Below are 20275 nucleotides of genomic sequence, written 5' to 3' on the forward strand. Positions count from 1 at the left end.
GTCCCAACATTGAGTCTAGTTTCTCGCCCGCGACGGGCCTGCTGTCTTTGACGGGGCGTGACACGGCTGCAGCCTACCTTCTGCTGCTTTCTTCCTTGGTATATGTAAACAATCAAACAGTACCAACCGATGTCACACGCAACATCAGCATCGTGGCCACCGATGCCAGCAACAGCTCTGCACCAGCCATTGCCTTTGTTAGCATGCACAATGCTCCCCTGCTTTTCCTAAATGGCACTGGCTTGGGTGGTCAGCGCGATCGTTTTTTGACGTATTCGGAGGACGTCGGCCCTGCTTCTTTGCTATCCTCAAATAGCTTGTATGGCTACGCTGACGATCTCATCCAGAGCGCCACGGTGCGCATCGAGAATGCCTTTGACGCCACCAATGAATCTGTGGCTCTCGATGCAACCACTACTGGGGGCGCCGTGTCCGTCACCGGGAGCGGATCGCACAGCATGCTTGCGTCAGGCGTGGCACCCATCACGACCTACCTGGCCCTGCTAGCCTCATTGAAATATGATAACGTTGCGCAGAACATGACAGGCACTGAGCGTCTCATCTCAGTCGAACTGAACGATGCTGCGGGTCTCCCCTCCATTCAAGCTTTTATTCGTGTGAGCATGGTGCCCGTCAACGACCGACCCCACATCTTGGATCCGCGGTTGCTTGGGGCAGGGCCTCGGGTTTCCTGGACCGAGAATGCAAACGCCACCGCGCTAGCTCCTCAGGCAGCGATTTTTGATGAGGATGACACTGCGTTTTCGCGCATTGTTGTCAGCATTATGCCCCCGCTGGATGGGTCGGCCGAGGTGCTCACGTTTCTAAACGGAGCTGGTATCGTGGCCAGCAACACCTCACTCGTTGGAGATGCACTTGTTTATGACTACGACGTCACAGGCATGGCCACCACTCACGAGTCAGCCTCGGAGCTGATTCAGGCCTTGGCTTACCATAACGCGGCAGATGAGCCAACTGCAGGCTCGCGGAACGTTACGATCGTGGTCTACGACGCCCAGGGATTGGCAAGCGCACCGCTTCACATTTCAATCGCTGTTTCACTCGTCAACGACAATGCGCCTGTGCTCGCACTGACGCAATCGGTCGTTGAGTTGGTGGAGGATTCGGGTGTTGTAAGTGTGCTCGCAGGCTCACTGGCAGCCACGGATGCGGACGTGCACGATCTTTTCCCTATGACTGCAGCTACAGCTGTTCTGAGTAGCCCGGATGCCGCATTTGAGCGTCTTGTTGTCAACGCGTCTGCAGGAGCCCCTTCACTCGCTCTGATGTACGACAACAATACACACACACTCTCAATTCAGGGCCAAGCTGAGCTTGAGGTATACGAAGCCCTGCTCAACACGCTCACGCTAGTTTCGATGATTGAGGAGCCGTCGCCTACAAACCGTACCGTGGCTATTACCCTCACTGATCAGGCTCACGTCAGCAACCTAGTTCAGGTGGTTGTTACCGTCCGCCTGATCAATGATCAAGCCCCCAAGCTAGATCTCAATCCCGTGTCAAATTCCAGCGATGGCTCGGTCACTTTTATTGAGGAGGGCACTGCTGTTGATGTACTGCCTGGTGGCACACGTCTCACTGATGCGGACAGCGGTGAGCCTGGGCAGTATCCACGCCTGCTACATCGTGTCGTGTGTCAGCTTGCTGCTCTTGATGGTGCGTCGGAAGGGCTGATCGCCGGTAACCACACCGGCAGTGTGGCCATAGCGGCTGGCAACAATTCTCACGAGATTATCTGGGAGGGACCAGCCATGCCGGCGCAGTTTGAGCCAGCCTTGTCGACCATGGCGTACTTCAATTATGCTGATGAGCCCGCCTATCCCCGGATGCGCACCATCAATTGTACCGCTTTCGATGCCTCTCTGGCCTCGGAGCCTGCTTTTGTGACTGTAACCATACAATCGGTCAACGACGCCCCACAGCTGGACTTGGATCCCCTAAATACAGGCATTCACAAGTACAGCCAATACGCTGAGGGCGGGGGTCCTATGCTACTCCTTGTTGATGGGGTCACGCTTGTCGATGACGACGACCTCACCTTGACATCGGCGTGGGTGCGCCTGCTCAACGCCCCCGATGGATCGGAGGAGATGATTTGGATAAATGAGACTGCGACTGTCAGCGTGCACCCCTATCATCACGGGCTCGTGTTATCTGGCAATGCAAGCTTGACGGAGTATGCCAATGCGCTGGGGACTCTCGGATACACTCACACCAACGCGCATCCCGGAAATCCTAGTGCGGGGGTACGTGAAGTACACGTGGCTGTCTCTGATGGTCGCCTCAACGCCTCTACAGCTGTCATCTTTCTCGACTTTGATACGGTCAATGACCCCCCTATTGTGGATCTCAGCCCGGGGGATGAGACATTTGACTTTGCCACCTCATTCATCGAGGAAGGTAGCCCAATTGCCATTGCAGCGGCCGATGCGACCGTCATGGACATTGACAGCCCGCTGTTGCAACGTATCGAGTTTGTCATCACCAACGGCGCTGATGGGAATCTGGAGGGCTTTGACACCGATAACGCGACGCTGCTGTCTGAATTGGAGGCGCTCAACTTTACCATAGACTATAATGAGGCCTCCTACACGCTCACCCTGCAAGGTGAAGCAACGCCGGTCAAGTTTTCCAGCATTTTGCGCTCAGTGCGCTACTTTAATCTTGCAGACGAACCCAACTTTTCGACTCGTGCCGTGGAAATCCAAGTCACTGATGTGCTTAATGCGACATCCGTCTCACGTTACGCCATGATTGAGATGGTGTCGGTGAATGATGCCCCACGCTTGACCACTGCTAGTGTCAATCCTTCGAGCTTTGTGGAAGACGCTGGTCCCATTACTTTGTTTACAGCTGGAGTTGTTGCCCAGGACGATGATGGAGACACCTATACGGTGATCAGCATTGCGTTGAGCCCTTTGCTCGACAGCGATCTACACGAGGTGCTCTCGATTAATAATATGACAAGCCAGGGCCAGAGTGACGCACTAAGCTTGACGCTGACAGGTGCGCGATCGGGAGCGGAGGTTGAAGCCTTACTTGCCAGTCTGCAATACGTTAATTTGGCAAACGCTCCTCATGAGGCTCCGCGCCACGTAAGCGTTCGCGTCATGGACGAGTTTGGAGCTTGGTCCAACGCCCTGAACGTTTCATTCACTGTTGTGGCCAGCAACGATGCTCCCTTGCTTGTTGCCACAAATATCTCCTTGCCTGCTGTTGATGAGGATGGTCAAGTTGTGAATGCTGATTCGAACACCCTTTGTCTCCCTCTCATCACCGAGCCAGACCTGCAGCCTCTGCGCGGTGTGGCCATTGTTGCTGCTGATACAGCAAACGGGGCTTGGTATGCGACTCTCAGCAACTCTAGCAGTTTGCTCATCGAGAACGTTGGCGAGACAAATGCCCTCCTCATACCCTTGAAGTCACACAACGTGACTGTGCAATTCGTTCCTCGACCAGACTTTTATGGCGAGGCCTCCCTGGCCCTCAAGGCCTGGGACCAGACGAGCGGCGCCCCGTGGGCGCCAGGGGCCGACACCAGATACAGCAGCAATGGTGCATTCAGCTTGAATCAAGTGCATATCGTCGCGACAGTGTTGTCTGTCAACGACGCGCCCGTGGTACAACTGCAGGGTGCGCTCGGGGTCAACAACAGTGCTGCCTTTGTGGAGGAGGCCGGTGCCGTGTCGGTGGTCAATGCGTCGGCACTATCACTGACAGACGTTGATCACTACCAACTGCAATTTGTGGACGTGACACTGCAGAACCCGATGGATGGCGCGGCCGAGCAGTTGCTGGTGGACGAGGGCGTGCCTGGCTTGCTCGTGACGGAGACACGGAACGCGAGCATGGTACATCTGCGTTTGCAGGTGGGCAACAACGCGTCAGACGCCTCACACCCGCCTGATTATGCGAATCTGGCACAGCGAGATGATCAAATGGTAGCACTGGAGACGGCGCTGCGATCGCTGCAGTACAATAACACGGCGTTGGAGCCGACCCTGGCAGAGCGAGTCTTGATGGTGACTGCGTTTGATGGAACTGCTTGGAGCACACCGGCCTGGATCGTGGTCACGGTTGAGCCAGTGAATGACAATGTACCCGTATTGGTGATGGGTGATGCACCGGCGGCTTACGTGGAGAACCAAGGGCCTGTGACATTGGTGAACGGGACGGCGTTTGCGTTGCACGACGCGGATCACAATGACGTGTTTATGCTTGAGGCGGCTTCTGTGGCGTTGACAGCAGGTGCCGTGGATGGCGCAGCAGAGACGTTGAGCGTTGTGTCCCAGGGCAACGTGGAGGCGATGTACAATGCCAGCACGCGTGAGCTGGTGTTGAGTGGCGCGGACAGCGTCTCGACGTATGCGGCAGTGCTGGCGAGTTTGACATACAATCATACCGGCGCAGAGCCCACGCCCGGCGTGCGTGAGGTGACGGCGTCTGTGTTTGACGGGGTGTTTGCATCAAGCCCGGCGGTGTTTTCGCTGGTGGTGGAGGTCATCAACGACCGACGGCCGGCGGTATTGTTGAGCGGTGTCGCGCTGGATGCGGCGGCAACATTTGTGGAGGAGCAAGAGACGTTTACGAGTTTGGCTGCGTCTGCGACGGTGACAGATGCGGACAGTGGTGCGTTGAAATTGGTTGAGCTGCGTGCGCGGATCGAGGATGGCCTGGACGGGGCGCTGGAGGAGTTGCGCGTGGCCGACGGTGGTGCCCTGTACTCGGTGGCGTATAATGCGACTGGTTACGAGCTTGTCGTTCGGGGAGAGCTGAGCGTGAGCGAGATGGAGGGCGTGTTGCGGTCGCTGTCGTACATTAATCGGGCAGACGAGCCCTCGGGAGCGGCTGTGAATTCGCTGGGCGCCGATGGGGCAGCCTCACGCAGTGTTGTGGTGACGGTGGACGATGGCGCACACGTCAGTGTGCCGGCCCGCGTGAACCTCACCATTGACATGGTCAACGACCTTCCCGTCTTGGATGCCAATGGGCCCATGCCTGGCGTTGACCATCTCATCGTGTTTGTCGAGGAATCTGCAGCGCTTTCGCTGTTATCGTCTGATGCCTGGCTGTACGATGCTGATGACAGTCTTCTTGCTGATGTCACCATTGCCGCAACTGGACTGGGTGACCTTCCCATGGAATACCTCAATCTTTCAACGAGTGGAACAATCATTTCGGCGTTTAACAACGGCAGTTTCGTTCGTCTTGAAGGACCAGCCCCGCTGGCTGACTTTGATGCGGTGCTTCGCAGCGTCACGTACTTTAACGGGGTTGTCGACCCCTTGCTCCCGTCGGCAGGCGCTCGCGTCTTCGAGATCACAGTCAACGATGGACAAGGCACTGCGGTCACTAGTGTGGAGGTGGAGTTTGTACGTATCAACAACCCACCCCGTCTCGACCTGAATGGTCTGCTCGTGGGTTTTGATAACGCTGTTGCCTTTATAGAGGAGGGTGCGCCCGTCCTCCTCGCCCCAAGCGCCAATCTTAGTGACAGTGACAACGCCACACTCAGCTGGCTGCAGCTGTCCATTGTGGACTCCCCCGACATGGGTGCTGAGCTCCTCAGTGCTTCGCCTCCCTCTGGCCTGACCGCAGTGTGGGACCCGTCATTGGCGCGGTTGACCGTTTCTGGTACCGGCACGGTAGCCGACTATCTGCAAGCGTTGCGGGGCACGGCATTTGTCAATTCTCAAGACGAGCCTGCTGCACCCTTTTCGAGGGTCATTGAAGTGCGCGTATCGGATGGCCTGGCCGTCTCGGTTGCACGCACTGTGGCTCTTGAGATCGTGATGATCAATGATCCTCCTCGCCTGCTGAATGCTAGTGCATCAGTGGACTACATCGAGGACGGTGCCCCCGTGCTCTTGTTTGACCAGGAACTGATTTTGGAAGATGATGATGACACTGCCATGCAACTCGCGCTCATCACAATCGAAAACGTTCTGGATACGGGCGACGAGCATCTCGTGCTACTCGGTGCTCACCCAGCCGTCCAGACATTCATGACAAACGCCTCCGCGCAATTGACGATTGCTATGATTGCACCAGCATCAGCCTACGCTGCAGCACTCAAGGCAGTGGCCTACGTCAATTCAGATCAGGCTCCTTCGTCAGCGAGCCCACGAAACGTCAGCCTTGTCGTGACTGATGTCCAGGGCGGGCGCAGCAATCGCATCGAGTCAACAGTCTACGTCACGCGCGTCAATGACGCACCTACGTTAAAGGCGTTGACGTTTGTTTTACCCATGCTTTCAGAGGACGTGTCATCTTCTGACAATACCGGCCTAGCTCTGGCTGCTGAAGTGTGTCCAGATATCGACGACGTCGATGACAATGCTCTCTGTGGTGTGAGTATTGTTGCTGCCGACAACATGCACGGTCAGTGGCAGTACAAGATGCCAAACGGCACGTGGGCTGGGGTGGGTGATCCAGACGGTGGACATGCTTTGCTTCTACCCTCGGCGGCTTTCGTTCGCTTCGTGCCACACCAGCATTACCATGGCTCAGCGTCAATCAACTTTAGAGCCTGGGACCAGACGACAGGAGTTGCATACACCACAGCAAATGTATCGGCTGCGCCACATGACGGCACAGGTGCTTTCAGCTCACATATTGCTTCAGCACAAGTCGTGGTGCAGTCCGTAAACGATCGACCTTTCTTCTTGGCGAGTGCTGCGCGCAACCTGTCCGACATTTATGAAGATATCGCTGAAGAGTTCAACCAAGGTGATTTGCTTGCAGATATGCTGCTTTCGGCATGGTCAGATGATGACTTGCTGTTACATCAGAATCAGCAGTTGACGGATCAGTCCGTGCCGGGCATGCTCGTCGTGAATGCCGATAAGAATTTAGGTACCTGGGAGTTCAAACAGCAAGGCATTTGGGAGTCTCTTATGGGTGCCACGCCGGCCGCCGCCATTGCTCTCGCCTTGGCAAATAACACAACGGTTCGCTTGGTGCCGTATGCCAACGCGTACGGCACCGCTTGCTTGCAGGTACTCCCTTGGGATCAGACGGACAATGCCGCGCCCGGATCGGCCATCGACACGCGCACCCCGCAGACAGACGCTGCTTTTGGTAACGACACTCTATCGGTGTGCATCACCATTCAGCCTGTCAACGACCGGCCTGTCTTGCTGGCTTGCCCGCAACCTCTTGCCGTACTCGAGGACGCCGATGCCGCACTGAACGTCGGTGTGTCGATAAATCATCTGGTTGCTGAGACGTGGGATAATGACACGGCCTCAGCATCTGGCGTCGCCTTGTTCAATGTCAGCGTTGATCACCTCGGTACCCTCGAGTACTCGACTGATAATGGGTCTTCGTGGCAGGCCTTGCCTCACTTGACCATGGGCGAGGCTTTCCTTTTACCGGCTAACAACGAAACTCGAGTGCGAATGAACCCGGGTCTAAATCTTTATGGTGAAGGCCGTTTCCATTTTCGCGCTTGGGATCAGACTCAGGGTACATCTGCTCAAGTCGGGTTCATTAACCTCAGTGCAACACCCACCTTCGTCCCAGCTTTTTCGTTGGAATATTGCTCCGTGCCCGTCCACGTTCTTGAGGTGAATGATGAGCCGCTCATGCAGGAAGGCACGGTCACACTGCCGGCATTCCCAGAAGACGGCCAAGGCGATTTCAGTCACCTCTTGGCCAGCGTTGTTGGCAACCGTACGCATGACGTCGATGACAACACGACACTTGGGATTGCTGTTGTCGCAGTCGATGCTCACAATGGAGCCTGGCAATATTCCTTGGGAGGCATGTGGAAGATTATCTCAGATCTACGCAACGAAACATCTGCCTTGCTGTTGCCATTGAACGCCAAGGTCCGCTTTGTTCCTCGACCAGACTTTTATGGCGATGCCTCCCTGGCCCTCAAGGCCTGGGACCAGCGTGGTTCAGGCACGGTTGAAGACAGCAATGTAGACACAACCTTTGTTCAGCATGGGTACTTTAGCCAGGATCAAACAGTCCTCACGCAGCCAGTGTTGTCTGTCAACGACGCGCCCGTGGTACAACTGCAGGGTGCGCTCGGGGTCAACAACAGTGCTGCCTTTGTGGAGGAGGCCGGTGCCGTGTCGGTGGTCAATGCGTCGGCACTATCACTGACAGACGTTGATCACTACCAACTGCAATTTGTGGACGTGACACTGCAGAACCCGATGGATGGCGCGGCCGAGCAGTTGCTGGTGGACGAGGGCGTGCCTGGCTTGCTCGTGACGGAGACACGGAACGCGAGCATGGTACATCTGCGTTTGCAGGTGGGCAACAACGCGTCAGACGCCTCACACCCGCCTGATTATGCGAATCTGGCACAGCGAGATGATCAAATGGTAGCACTGGAGACGGCGCTGCGATCGCTGCAGTACAATAACACGGCGTTGGAGCCGACCCTGGCAGAGCGAGTCTTGATGGTGACTGCGTTTGATGGAACTGCTTGGAGCACACCGGCCTGGATCGTGGTCACGGTTGAGCCAGTGAATGACAATGTACCCGTATTGGTGATGGGTGATGCACCGGCGGCTTACGTGGAGAACCAAGGGCCTGTGACATTGGTGAACGGGACGGCGTTTGCGTTGCACGACGCGGATCACAATGACGTGTTTATGCTTGAGGCGGCTTCTGTGGCGTTGACAGCAGGTGCCGTGGATGGCGCAGCAGAGACGTTGAGCGTTGTGTCCCAGGGCAACGTGGAGGCGATGTACAATGCCAGCACGCGTGAGCTGGTGTTGAGTGGCGCGGACAGCGTCTCGACGTATGCGGCAGTGCTGGCGAGTTTGACATACAATCATACCGGCGCAGAGCCCACGCCCGGCGTGCGTGAGGTGACGGCGTCTGTGTTTGACGGGGTGTTTGCATCAAGCCCGGCGGTGTTTTCGCTGGTGGTGGAGGTCATCAACGACCGACGGCCGGCGGTATTGTTGAGCGGTGTCGCGCTGGATGCGGCGGCAACATTTGTGGAGGAGCAAGAGACGTTTACGAGTTTGGCTGCGTCTGCGACGGTGACAGATGCGGACAGTGGTGCGTTGAAATTGGTTGAGCTGCGTGCGCGGATCGAGGATGGCCTGGACGGGGCGCTGGAGGAGTTGCGCGTGGCCGACGGTGGTGCCCTGTACTCGGTGGCGTATAATGCGACTGGTTACGAGCTTGTCGTTCGGGGAGAGCTGAGCGTGAGCGAGATGGAGGGCGTGTTGCGGTCGCTGTCGTACATTAATCGGGCAGACGAGCCCTCGGGAGCGGCTGTGAATTCGCTGGGCGCCGATGGGGCAGCCTCACGCAGTGTTGTGGTGACGGTGGACGATGGCGCACACGTCAGTGTGCCGGCCCGCGTGAACCTCACCATTGACATGGTCAACGACCTACCGTTTTTTGATGCCGACCCAAGCTCGCCGAACTTCAACGCTGCCTGGCGTTACGTGGAAGGCGACGGGGAGCGTCCCATCTTCATGACTGGCGCCGCCTTTTTTGATATTGACGACTCCTTGCTCGAGAGCGCTTGGCTTCGTTTGCTCGACGCGACAGATGGCTTGGCCGAACGCATTGAGATCGGTCCCTTGTCCTCAAATATCACAGTCATTGCGGACGCACACTCCATCGTTCTCTCAGGCCCAGCCACATTGCTCGAGTTTTCCCAAGCCCTCTCCTCTGCTACATACATCAATACTCTTGCTCTGCCTGGGCGACCTCGTGTCAACACGCGCACAGTCGAGGTTGCGGCCTTTGATGCGCAAGGAAACAGCACGACGACTTCCGTCTCAATCGTCTTCAGTCCTGTGAACGACCCTGCCCAATTGGATCTCAACGGTTTGTCGGCAGGTGTCAACCACTCCGTTTTGTTTTCGGAGGAAGGCGGCGCTGTGCCACTGGTTGCAGCCTCTGCTTCGCTGGTTGACATTGACAACACGACGCAGGAATGGGCTGAGGTATCGTTGCTCAATCCCATGGATGGTATGGAAGAGCGGCTGCAGGTTGTTAATTTTAGTTCTCCTGCCATATCTTTCAATACATCCCTGAATGGGCACGTGGTACGCTTTTACGGCACTGGAAACGTCACCGAGTATCTAGCCGCGCTGCAGAGCGTGCACTACATAAATGAACTCGATGAACCTTCTTTTGCTGATCGGATGGTGCGTTTCGTTGTGTCTGATCGCGAGGCGAGCAGCATCCCACGCACGACGACCATTTCTATCGTACCACGCAATGATCCTCCCTTTATCGACCTCCACCATGATGCAAGCGTTGCGCTGCCGTCTTACTCGGTCGACGACCATCTGCCAACAGCGTCCTTTATTGCCAACTTTTCGGAGAACAGTGCGGGTGTGCATATTGCTGGTCATGTCGAAGTGGGCGACGACGACTCGGAAGACGCGACGATGACCTTGGTTGTGGAGCTGCTGAATCCCATGGATGGAGCGAACGAGTCACTTTACGTGGCTGGCGCACCACCTGCTCTCTTCACCGGCAACAATAGCCATACCCTCATGGTCGCCGTTGAGACGGGTTTCTCAGCGGTGCAAACACTCTTAACCAACACGTTTTACGTAAACACGGACAAGAGCCCAAGTGTTGTGCAGCGGCGCGTTCGTGTGACCGTGCGCACTCGCGGCGATTTGGTGGCCACCTCTCAACCGACTTTGATAAACATGTTGCCAGTAAATGACCCTCCACAGCTTGTTGATGCCGCCCGGCACCTCGTCTTTGCTGATGTGCCCGAAGATCATGTCACCAATCTGGGCACTTCCATGCTTGAGGCGCTTGTACATCACCCTTTTACCGACCCGGATGAGTCCACAGTGCAAGGGCTTGCCTTCGTTGCTCTGCCCGCTATCAACGGCGCGTGGGAGTATCAGCTGAGTGGAGCTGGTGCATGGATCACCATCGTTGACGTGGTGTCGGAGAGCTCGGCCTTGTTGCTTGCAGGCAACGACCGCCTCCGCTTTGCTCCCAACACCGATTATTATGGTGAGGTTGAGGTCCGCGCGCGAGGTTGGGATCAAACAGCCAGTGCCAGCGGGGTGCGGTTAAATGCGTCCGAATTGACCTACGGTTCTTCTGCTTCAGTTTCTTTGAATTCTGCGGTGGGTGTCTTGACCGTGACACCAGTCAATGATGCACCTAAGCTCCTGTGTGTCGATCCCACTCTGACGATGCTTGAGGACTCTGTGCAAGTGCTGCCCAGCATTGTCCTGTCAGATGTGGACGCCAGCAATCAAGAGCTTCAGCTTACCATTGAGCCTAGCTTGGGCACTGTTCACCTCGATGGTGTTATTTCTGATTCCCTTGTACTCGTGGCTAACTTGAGCGCCCTCAATCTTGCTCTTAGCCGCGTGCAGTACATGCCTTCGACAAATTTTGAGGGCTATGCCAATCTAAGTGTCGTGGCAAGCGACCTTGGTCATTTTGGTGCCGGCGGACCGCTGACAACGAGGTTGAACATCAACATGACGGTTGTGGCCGTCAACGATGCACCTGTGTTGCGGGATGCGGCGACCGTCATGGAGGGTACAGATGAATTGAACCCAGTGGTGCCACATGTGTTGAACCTGTCCCTCATGGATCTGGCAGCCCGGTTTGTGGATGTGGACACCGGCCTGTCCCCACCTGGTCTTGGCATTGTGGGTGGCACCACATCGCAGGGCGTGTGGGAGCTGTACAACGACACCAGCGGTGCCTGGGGCATTGTGGATCTGGACACCTCGCCTCTCTTGCTTTTGATCGACACCAGTACCTCGCTCCGGTACCGCCCTAAAGCTTATTCGTTTGGCCAAGATGAGCTGACCCTCGTGGGCTGGGACCAATCCACCTTGGTTGCTGGCAGGCAGTCTATTTTACCAACAGGTCCAGCTCTTACAGCGCTAAGTGCGGCGAACCTGACACTTGTGGTCATGATTGAACCTGTCAACAATCCACCGAGTGTCAATCTCAGCAGCGTTGCCATCAGTGTTGGTGAGGACCGCCAAGCACCATTGCCAGTTGCAGTGGTATTCGACATTGACGCAGATGTTAGCGGTGGAGTTGAGCTACTCGTTGAAGCTGAAGGTGGGCGCTTAGTCCATAATGCCACCGCAGTGGCTGCTAGCTTCCTTTTGCGGGGCAACACCAGCGTCGTTTCAGCTCAGGCGTCAGGCCTCTCCTTTATGCCCTCGCCGAACTACCATGGTGTTGCACGCATTTGGTACAACGTGAGCGATCTGGGGCACTTTGGTCGCGGCGGAACTTTAGTCGACAGTGCTGAGTTGACGATAACGGTTACACCCAACAATGATGCTCCAAGCGTAGCCAGCGCATCTGGCGTGTTGAATGACATCATCGAGGACGTACGCGAGGCTGCCAACTTTGGCACGTCTGTGTCAGACCTCGTGTTGGGTGCCGCAGACATTGATGGGGACGATCTCGGTCTTGCGCTCGTGAATCATCACTCAGTGCACGGTTCATGGCAGTTTTCCAATGGTAGCATCGGCGCAGCTTGGGAGACGGTTCCCATTGTTGCCGGTAATGCGGTCTTCTTACTGCCCTCGAGCGCGCGACTGCGTTTTGTGCCCGTGAGCGATTTCAATAGTGCAGTGACGAGTACAGCTCTAATTTGGGATGGTCACTCGGGCAGCGCATTTGCGCAAGCGTCTGTCCCTGCAAGCTTTGATGAGGAGGGTACCTTCAGCAACGACTACCTCAATTTGACTGTGATGGTGATTCCCGTGAACGATGCACCCGTGGCCAACTCGATTCGAAACGGGGTGCGTCAAGCTTGCCTTGAGGGGTCCTCTGGTTGCATTGTCTTTGACGATGCGACCGTATCGGACATTGACAGCGAGCGCGCTCTCGGCTTGGACCTGAGATTGAGTGGGGTGCGCGACTGGCACGATGAGGCGCTTCGATTGACTGCTGTGCCCGCTGGCCTGAACGTGGGCATCTCAGTGTCAACGAACGGCTCCGCATATGAGATGCAGATCCGACCGACGCCAGGGCAGACGGCGCCATCCTTTGAGCAACTTTCAGCGTTGCTTCAGGCCGTGACATACGTCAACACCAAGGACGAGCCAACGCGCGGCGATCGCCTCATCGAGTGCTGGGCCTTTGATAGCGCCGGCGTCCCGTCAGCATCCATCTTCACCACGTTCGGCCTCAGCATGATAAACGATCACGCACCCATCTTGGACACGGTCGTAGCCAATGCCACTTTTGTGGAGGAGGGCGCGGCCGTATGGCCCTGGGCTGTGGTCATGCTTAATGACGCTGATCATGGTGACGAGTTCAATATGACCAACGGCACGGTGGCACTCACTTCGCCTGGTGACGGAATTCATGACCGTCTTAGCGCCTCGGCGCTGCCCGCGGGCCTCACATCTTCGTACGATCTGATTGCGCGTCGGCTCACAATCGTCGGATCAGCATCCACGTCTGCTTACGGCGAAGCTTTAAAGGGTGTGCAGTATTGGTCAACGGCGACTGAAAACGATCTCGCGGCACGCAGCCTTGAGATGTGGGTGCATGACGGTCTGCACAAGAGTAATGTCGTCACAGCTGTGGTCACCATCACTCCCGTCACAGATTCACCTCCAAGCTTTGTTGGAAGCACTTTGTCCGATGTTTTTGTGGAGAATGGTGCAGCCGCCGCCCTTGCACCCAGCGCCTCGCTTGCCGACGCCGACTCGGACGGCTCTCATCTCGAGGGTTTGACTGTCGCCTTTGAGGATCCTGTAGACTTGGTTGCCTGGACGGTTCCCCCGCTACCCGCGCTCGTCACACAGGAATTGCGCGAAGGGCGCCTCGAGTTTTCGGGTCGCGCGACCCTGGCCGAGTACACAAATATCTTGACAGGTTTGCGCTTTGCCAATGTGGCTGTGCAGCCAGCCCTGCCATATGAGCGGCGCTTCAACGTGACCATTTCGGATGGAACTCTCGCGTCGACAGCCACGTTCATCATGGCCATTGAGCCTCGCAACGACGCGCCACATCTGGATCTGAGTGGCAACAGTACCTCCAGTGATAACTTTCACGTTTTGTATCGTGAGGGCAGCGGTAACGTGTCTGTGATCGACCCCTCAGCGCACGTGACGGATCTGGACAACGCAACGCTTGAGTGGATTGAGGTGGCGCTTTCGGCACCGGATGCAGCAAGCGAGCACGTGTACGCTACTGCCGTAGGCCATGCCATGACGCTTGTACACATCAACACCACGGCGCTACGTTTGCAGGGTCCCGCAAGCGTCCTCAACTTTTCAGAAGCCCTGCGGTCCTTGACCTACGAACATCGGGACGCTAATCCTGGCAATCCCGACCTCAGGAACCGGGTCATTTGGATCGTAGCTCACGATGGGATCGATGCGTCGGCTGCAGCCAAGGTAACCATCCACTTTGGCGCTGTGAACGATCCTCCTGAGGTTGACCTCACTTCTCCCGGTGAGGCGTCATGCCAAGTTGTCTTCGTGGAGGAAGGGCCTGCGATCCCGGTGGCCTGTCTGGGTGCTACTCTGCATGATATTGACAACACCAGCTTGGCTGGGCTTGAAATCGAGTTGATGCATGCAGCAGGTACAGAAACACTACAGGCAGTAGTTGATGGCATGGTACAGGCCAGTGAGGACGGCGTGCTTGCGCTCACAGGCTCACGCAGCTTGGATGCTTACCAAACTTTGCTGCGCAACGTGACTTACCAAGACCGTGCCGACGAGCCCGAGCATGCGTCACGCACAGTACGTGTGCGGGCCTTTGACGGCCTGGCTTGGGGTCCTACAGCTGAGACCACAGTACTGATCAGCCCCGTGAACGATCCTCCGCGTCTTGTGCTCCACGCGGCCGAGTCGGCTGCAAATCGCTCAACTGTGTTTGTTGAGGGCACAACGGGCGCCGCCCTTGTCGATGCGAGCGGCGCACATCTCGAAGATGACGATGACTCCTTGTTCTTTGTCGTGCATGCTGAAATTATGAACGCAGCCGATGGCAGCGCTGAGCGATTGGTCTGGGCTGGCGACGACGAAGCCACCATGGCTGGTTCAAATCGATCTAGCGTGCTCCAGGTTGCCGTGAGTGGCGGTAATGCACTCAACCAAAGCCAAGCTCTGGCTCTGTTGCACCAAATGCGCTACATCAATCTAGATCCGGACATGACGGTTGGGTGGACGCGCACAGTCGCAGTTTGGGTGCAGGATGCGGGTGCAACGGGGCCTGCTCAACGTAGCAATGCATGCTACGTGGCCATTGATGTTGTGCCCGTTAATAACCCTCCCACGGTCTCCACTCACGCAAGCATCAGCTTCACTGAGGGCTCTGCGCCCGTTCCTGTGGATCCCATGCTCACCCTTGAGGACCTGGACGGCGACACGATCACCGTTGCCGAAGCGCGCATCAGTGACGTGCATGATTTCGGAGACGTTGCGCCGTATGAGGTCCTGTCCGTGGATACTGGGTTGACGCAGGGCGCTGGGTTGGTCGTCGACTTTGATCCGATAGGAGAGCTACGCATCACGGGCGCCGCATCTGTTGCAACATACCAGACCGTGCTGCGCACGCTGGCTTACGTGAATCTAGACCAAGACCCCAGCAGCGCTGCGCGGACAATCGATATTTACGTAGCCGACTTGTCGGACAACGGCCCAGCTGCAGTTGTGCAGCTCACAGTCTTGCCCGTCAATGACGCACCTGTCGTTGCGGTCACCGGCAGTGCTGTTTACGTTGAAGGGGCCCATGCTTCGACCATCTTTGACACTGTGGTTGTAACCGACCCAGAGCGTGATCACTTGGTCAACGCCACGGTGCAGTTGATACCCGCACCAGATGCTGCGCTTGAGACACTGTCCGTGGAGATTGAGTCTCCCATTCCAGCCCTTTCCATCGGGACTCGGCACCTTGGTCTCAACTCCTCCATTACAACGGCATGCGAGCATGAGACCGCGTACCTGTGTAGCCAAGATACCATCACCCTCTCTTCTACTCCCGGTGACGCCTCTGGTGCCGCTTTGACCCGTCTGACCATATCCGTCGATCTTTCTCACGAGCATGTGGGTGATCTGCAAGTGTATCTCTATCATGCTGGTACCACGGCATTGCTGATGGACCGTCTGGCCAGCTCCAACCGCGCGCGAGGATCCTGTGAACTGGGCAATCTGACTCTTGTATTCTCCGATGATGCCAGCACACCTGTCGTTGAAGCTTGTGCTCTTGGCAACCAAGGGCTGGTGCGCCCAGCCACTTCGTTGCTCGAAAGCTTTGCTGGTCTTCCCCGCGACGGTGAATGGACCATCATCGTGGTGGACACGTATGCAATGTTCCGCTTTGGTCAGCTCAAGAGCTGGGCTATTGTCACCGAAACTGACGCGCGCCAAACGGCCCTGGCTGAGGTGTCAAGTGTCGTGGCGGTGGGAGAGACACTCAGCGCGCCCGTTGAGGTTCCGTATACGGGCCGCATCGTCGACCTTGACGTGGTTCTCTACGGCCAGGTCAGCGCTACCTTTGAATCCGCCACCATTGAGCTGATTAGTCCAGCCGGAACAACCGTTCGTCTTCTTCGCCAGGCCGGCGTGCGTTGTGCCCTCGAGGGCGCATCGTTCCTCGTGTTTGATGACCAGGCCGACAGTCCTGTCACCATTAATGCTGTGTGCACCAACCCCGAGGGCATGACTTTCCAAGCTGGAGACCGACTGCGTGCCTTCAACAACTCGTGGATGTTCGGAACCTGGACGTTGCGAGTATCCCAGGTCGTGGGCGGCCCCCTCACGCTACACGCTGTGGCTCTCAAAGCCGCAACACGGCCCAACATTGCATCCTTCTACAACACCGACACGGCCACATTGACATTGCGCGGCGCTGACAGCAGCGCTGCATACGCGATGGTGCTCAGCACTGTTCGGTATCTCAACACCGCTACACGACCCAATGGCATCAACCGCACCGTTGTCGTCGCTGTGGCCGATGCAAATGTCGGTCCTCCGTCCAGCGTCCCCCTGCTGGTGCACATCAGCCCTGCTGTGAATTCACATCCTCCCAACACCAACGGCTCAGTCGACTATGTCGAGCAAGCGGGCGCCATCGCCCTGATGCCCAGCGCTGCGGTTGCGTTTGACAACTTGTTCTCGTTGACAAATCTCTCCGCCTCTCTGGTCGATCCTGAAAGTGATGACCGACTAGTAATTGCAGACGAAGCGCTGTCTTTGGCCCTGCTTTTGAATCTCGACGTTGTGCAAACAAACCACGCGGTAGCGGTGTCGGGTGAGGCCACGGTGGCCGAGTACGTCTCGCTCTTGCAAGCGCTTTCCTTTGATCACACAGGACGGGACCCGGCCCAATCAGCACGCGTTGTAGCCGTGTGGCTGGGTGACTCGAGCCCCCGACGCGGCCCCACCAGTTTTGTCACTATTGCCATGACAACTATCAACGATGCCCCTTACTTCAGCGCCGCGCGAGAGCTCTCCACTTTTGTCGAACAAGGCCCACCTGTCGAACCGGGCATTGGACTAAGCATACTTGATGATGACGACCGCTACTTGCAACGCCTAACTGTGAGCGGTTTGGTGCCTGACGCCACCGAGCACCTCCGGGTGAACGTGGGGGGCTTGGCGGCCACAGTGGACGAACAGCTTGTAGTGGAACCCTGTGTGCCCGGCTCAACGTTTTGCTCCGTGAGCCTGGATGTAAACCGCTTGACACTCACCGTAAGCGGCAATTTGACGACAAGTGAGTTTACGGGGTTGCTGCGTGCCGTGCAATACACGCATGATGCCGACGAGCCCACGCCAGGCGTACGCGCCTTTGACGTCGTGGCCTTTGACGGTCAGATCAACGGAACTGGTTTGGAGCTTTTGGTCAACGTAACGCTGATCAATGAGCACGCTCCTGTCCTTGATGAGGGAGCTTGTCAATGCACTGCTTTGCAATGCGACGTGCACCCTGGCTTCCTGCCGACACGGCCCTGGTGCTATGTGGACGCACTACGCTGTGCCGACACGTTTGGTTTTGAGAACAATCAACACTACTGCACGCCTCGGATCTTCAATGAGAGCGGCGCGCCACTCGTGCTGGTCCCCGATGTGATCCTCACCGATGCTGATGAGCATCCCAGTTTCATGATGCACGAGGCCACGATTACGCTCTCCCGATCAACCGAGGCAATGCTCGCTAATGATAACGAAGTTCTTTTGTTTGTGAACCTTCTGCCGCCCCAATTATCTTTCAATTGGAATGCTAGTAGTGCGCAGTTGCGTCTTTCTGGTCCCGGATCAGTAGCAGAGTATCAGCAAGTCCTTCGCACCGTGGCCTACCTGAATTCCGAGGATGAGCCGACCCCCGGTCCGCGACAGGTTTCAGTCCAGGTCTACGACGGTGCAGCTTGGTCCAACGGGCTGACTGTAGAGCTCAACATATCTCTCATCAACGACCAGCAACCGGAGGTTTACTTTGGCTCCAATGCCTCCTCCGTGGAGCTGGGCCCCATGATTGAGGAGGGCCCAGCAGTCAGTTTGGCCGATAGCGGTGTGCGTGTTGTTGACGCCGATTCGGGCAGCTTTCCTATTCTGGGCGCCACGCTGGTGATCACAAATTGGTTTGATGTTGAAGAAGATCTTTTCCTAGACCCCACCGTCGCGACTGCTGCTGGGCTTGACTTGATGTACAACGCTTCAATGAAGCGAATGGAGCTGGTGGGGCCCGCCGCGCCTGCTACTTACACCGAAGTCTTGGCGCATGTTGCTTACCGCAATTTTGCAAACGAGCCATCCTCTCCCGATCACACACGCCATATCGAGGTCGTGGTCCAGGACGCAGACTATCAAAGCCGCTCGGCTGTGGCCTTTGTTCCTATTGTGATGATGAACGACGCACCACGCGTTTTGCTGCACAACGGAACACAACACGCTATTGCTGTGACCCGCAGCTACGCCGAAGGTGATGCCGCTGCGGCCATTGTCACTTCTGAAGCGCGCATTGAAGACGACGATGATGCACGGCTTGTCACCATGAGCATAACGCTCGATGACTTTGACGTCGGCGCTAACAGCGAGCATCTCGAGTTTGGATCAGACGTGGCCGCTGCGGCTCTGGACGCGGGCCTCAACTTGTCGTCCACGCTCAACGGCACTCGTCTCACGGCACATGGCTTGGTGGACTTGACTGTTTATCAAAACTTACTTCAGGGCTTGCAGTATGTGAATGCGGATACGCGCAACCCATCTCGTGGTGTACGTCGCGTAGTCATTGTTGTTACGGACCCGGCGGGTAACGAAAGTGCCCCAGCGACAATCTTTGTCAAAGTTAGTCCTGTGAACGATGCGCCCTGGGTCGATCTCAACGGCGAGGTGACGGGCACAGACACTGCTGTCACGTTTCTTGAGGAGGGGCCGCCTGTGGTGCTGGCAATGCACGCCAATGTCCTCGACGTGGACAACGATACTTTGAGTGAGTTGACAGTCCAACTTAATGTCAGACCTGACGGAGCCCTGGAAGGCCTCTCCGTAGGCAATGCCCACGGTTTGAATGTGACAAACACGACCCTGGGGCTCATTGTGCAGGGACGAGCAAGCGTAGAGACATATGCTGCGGTCCTACAGTCGATCATGTATTACAATCTGGCTGATGAGCCCATCTCCACGCCTCGTGTGGCACGTGTGAGCATCACAGATGGCTTGGCTACGAGCCTCGTGCGCAGTGTTACGGTTTCCATCGAAACTTTCAATGATGCGCCCATCTTGACGCAGACGGGCCCGAGCATGCTTAATTACATTGAAAACGCCGAGTCAGTAACTTTATTCCCAGGCGTGTTCGTCTCGGACACGGACAGTGCCGTTCTTACGGAGCTGCGAGTGTGGCTAAGCAATGTGCAAAACGATGGTAGTGAATCCGTCTTTTCCGACCCCTCCGCAGCTACGCGCTACACAGAGAGTGCAGTCAGCAATGCGACAGCTCGTGTGTATCTTCGAGGCACGGCCTTGGCCAATTGGCAAGCCTTTTTGGCTCAGTTGCTGTACACCAACTTTGCAGATGAGCCGGTGGCCTCGGAACTCCGAGCCGCTCACCTTTCCGTCGTCGACTCGGGCAATGCTGTGAGTAACGTCGTGACTGTTTGGATCAATGTCACAGCGCGCAATGACCCGCCTATGCTCTCAGCTGGTACCGTGGTTGACATGTCAACTCTTCTCGAGGACGATACGGCTGCAGCTGGCGACACTATTGCGCAGCTATTCATGGGCGTGACCAGTGATCCGGACGCCAATGCCCAGCTGGGTGCTGCCATAGTAGCCGCGGACAATGCACATGGCGT

At 56.6% G+C, this 20275-nt stretch overlaps 1 protein-coding gene across 1 annotated transcript in view; it reads left to right on the forward strand.

Moving 5' to 3' along the window:
* The window catches only part of MONBRDRAFT_23789 (uncharacterized protein), a gene marked incomplete at both ends in the record, with an annotated part of 55720 nt that overhangs the window by 8252 nt on the left and 27193 nt on the right, over positions 1–20275 (forward strand). The window contains one exon of the mRNA XM_001744025.1: positions 1–20275. This exon is cut by the window's right edge and continues 8219 nt beyond it. Coding sequence (XP_001744077.1) covers positions 1–20275 — 20275 coding nt within the window.

Source organism: Monosiga brevicollis, genomic scaffold (genome assembly GCF_000002865.3).
Source record: "Monosiga brevicollis MX1 MONBRscaffold_5 genomic scaffold, whole genome shotgun sequence".
Classification (NCBI taxonomy): Eukaryota; class Choanoflagellata; order Craspedida; family Salpingoecidae; genus Monosiga; species Monosiga brevicollis.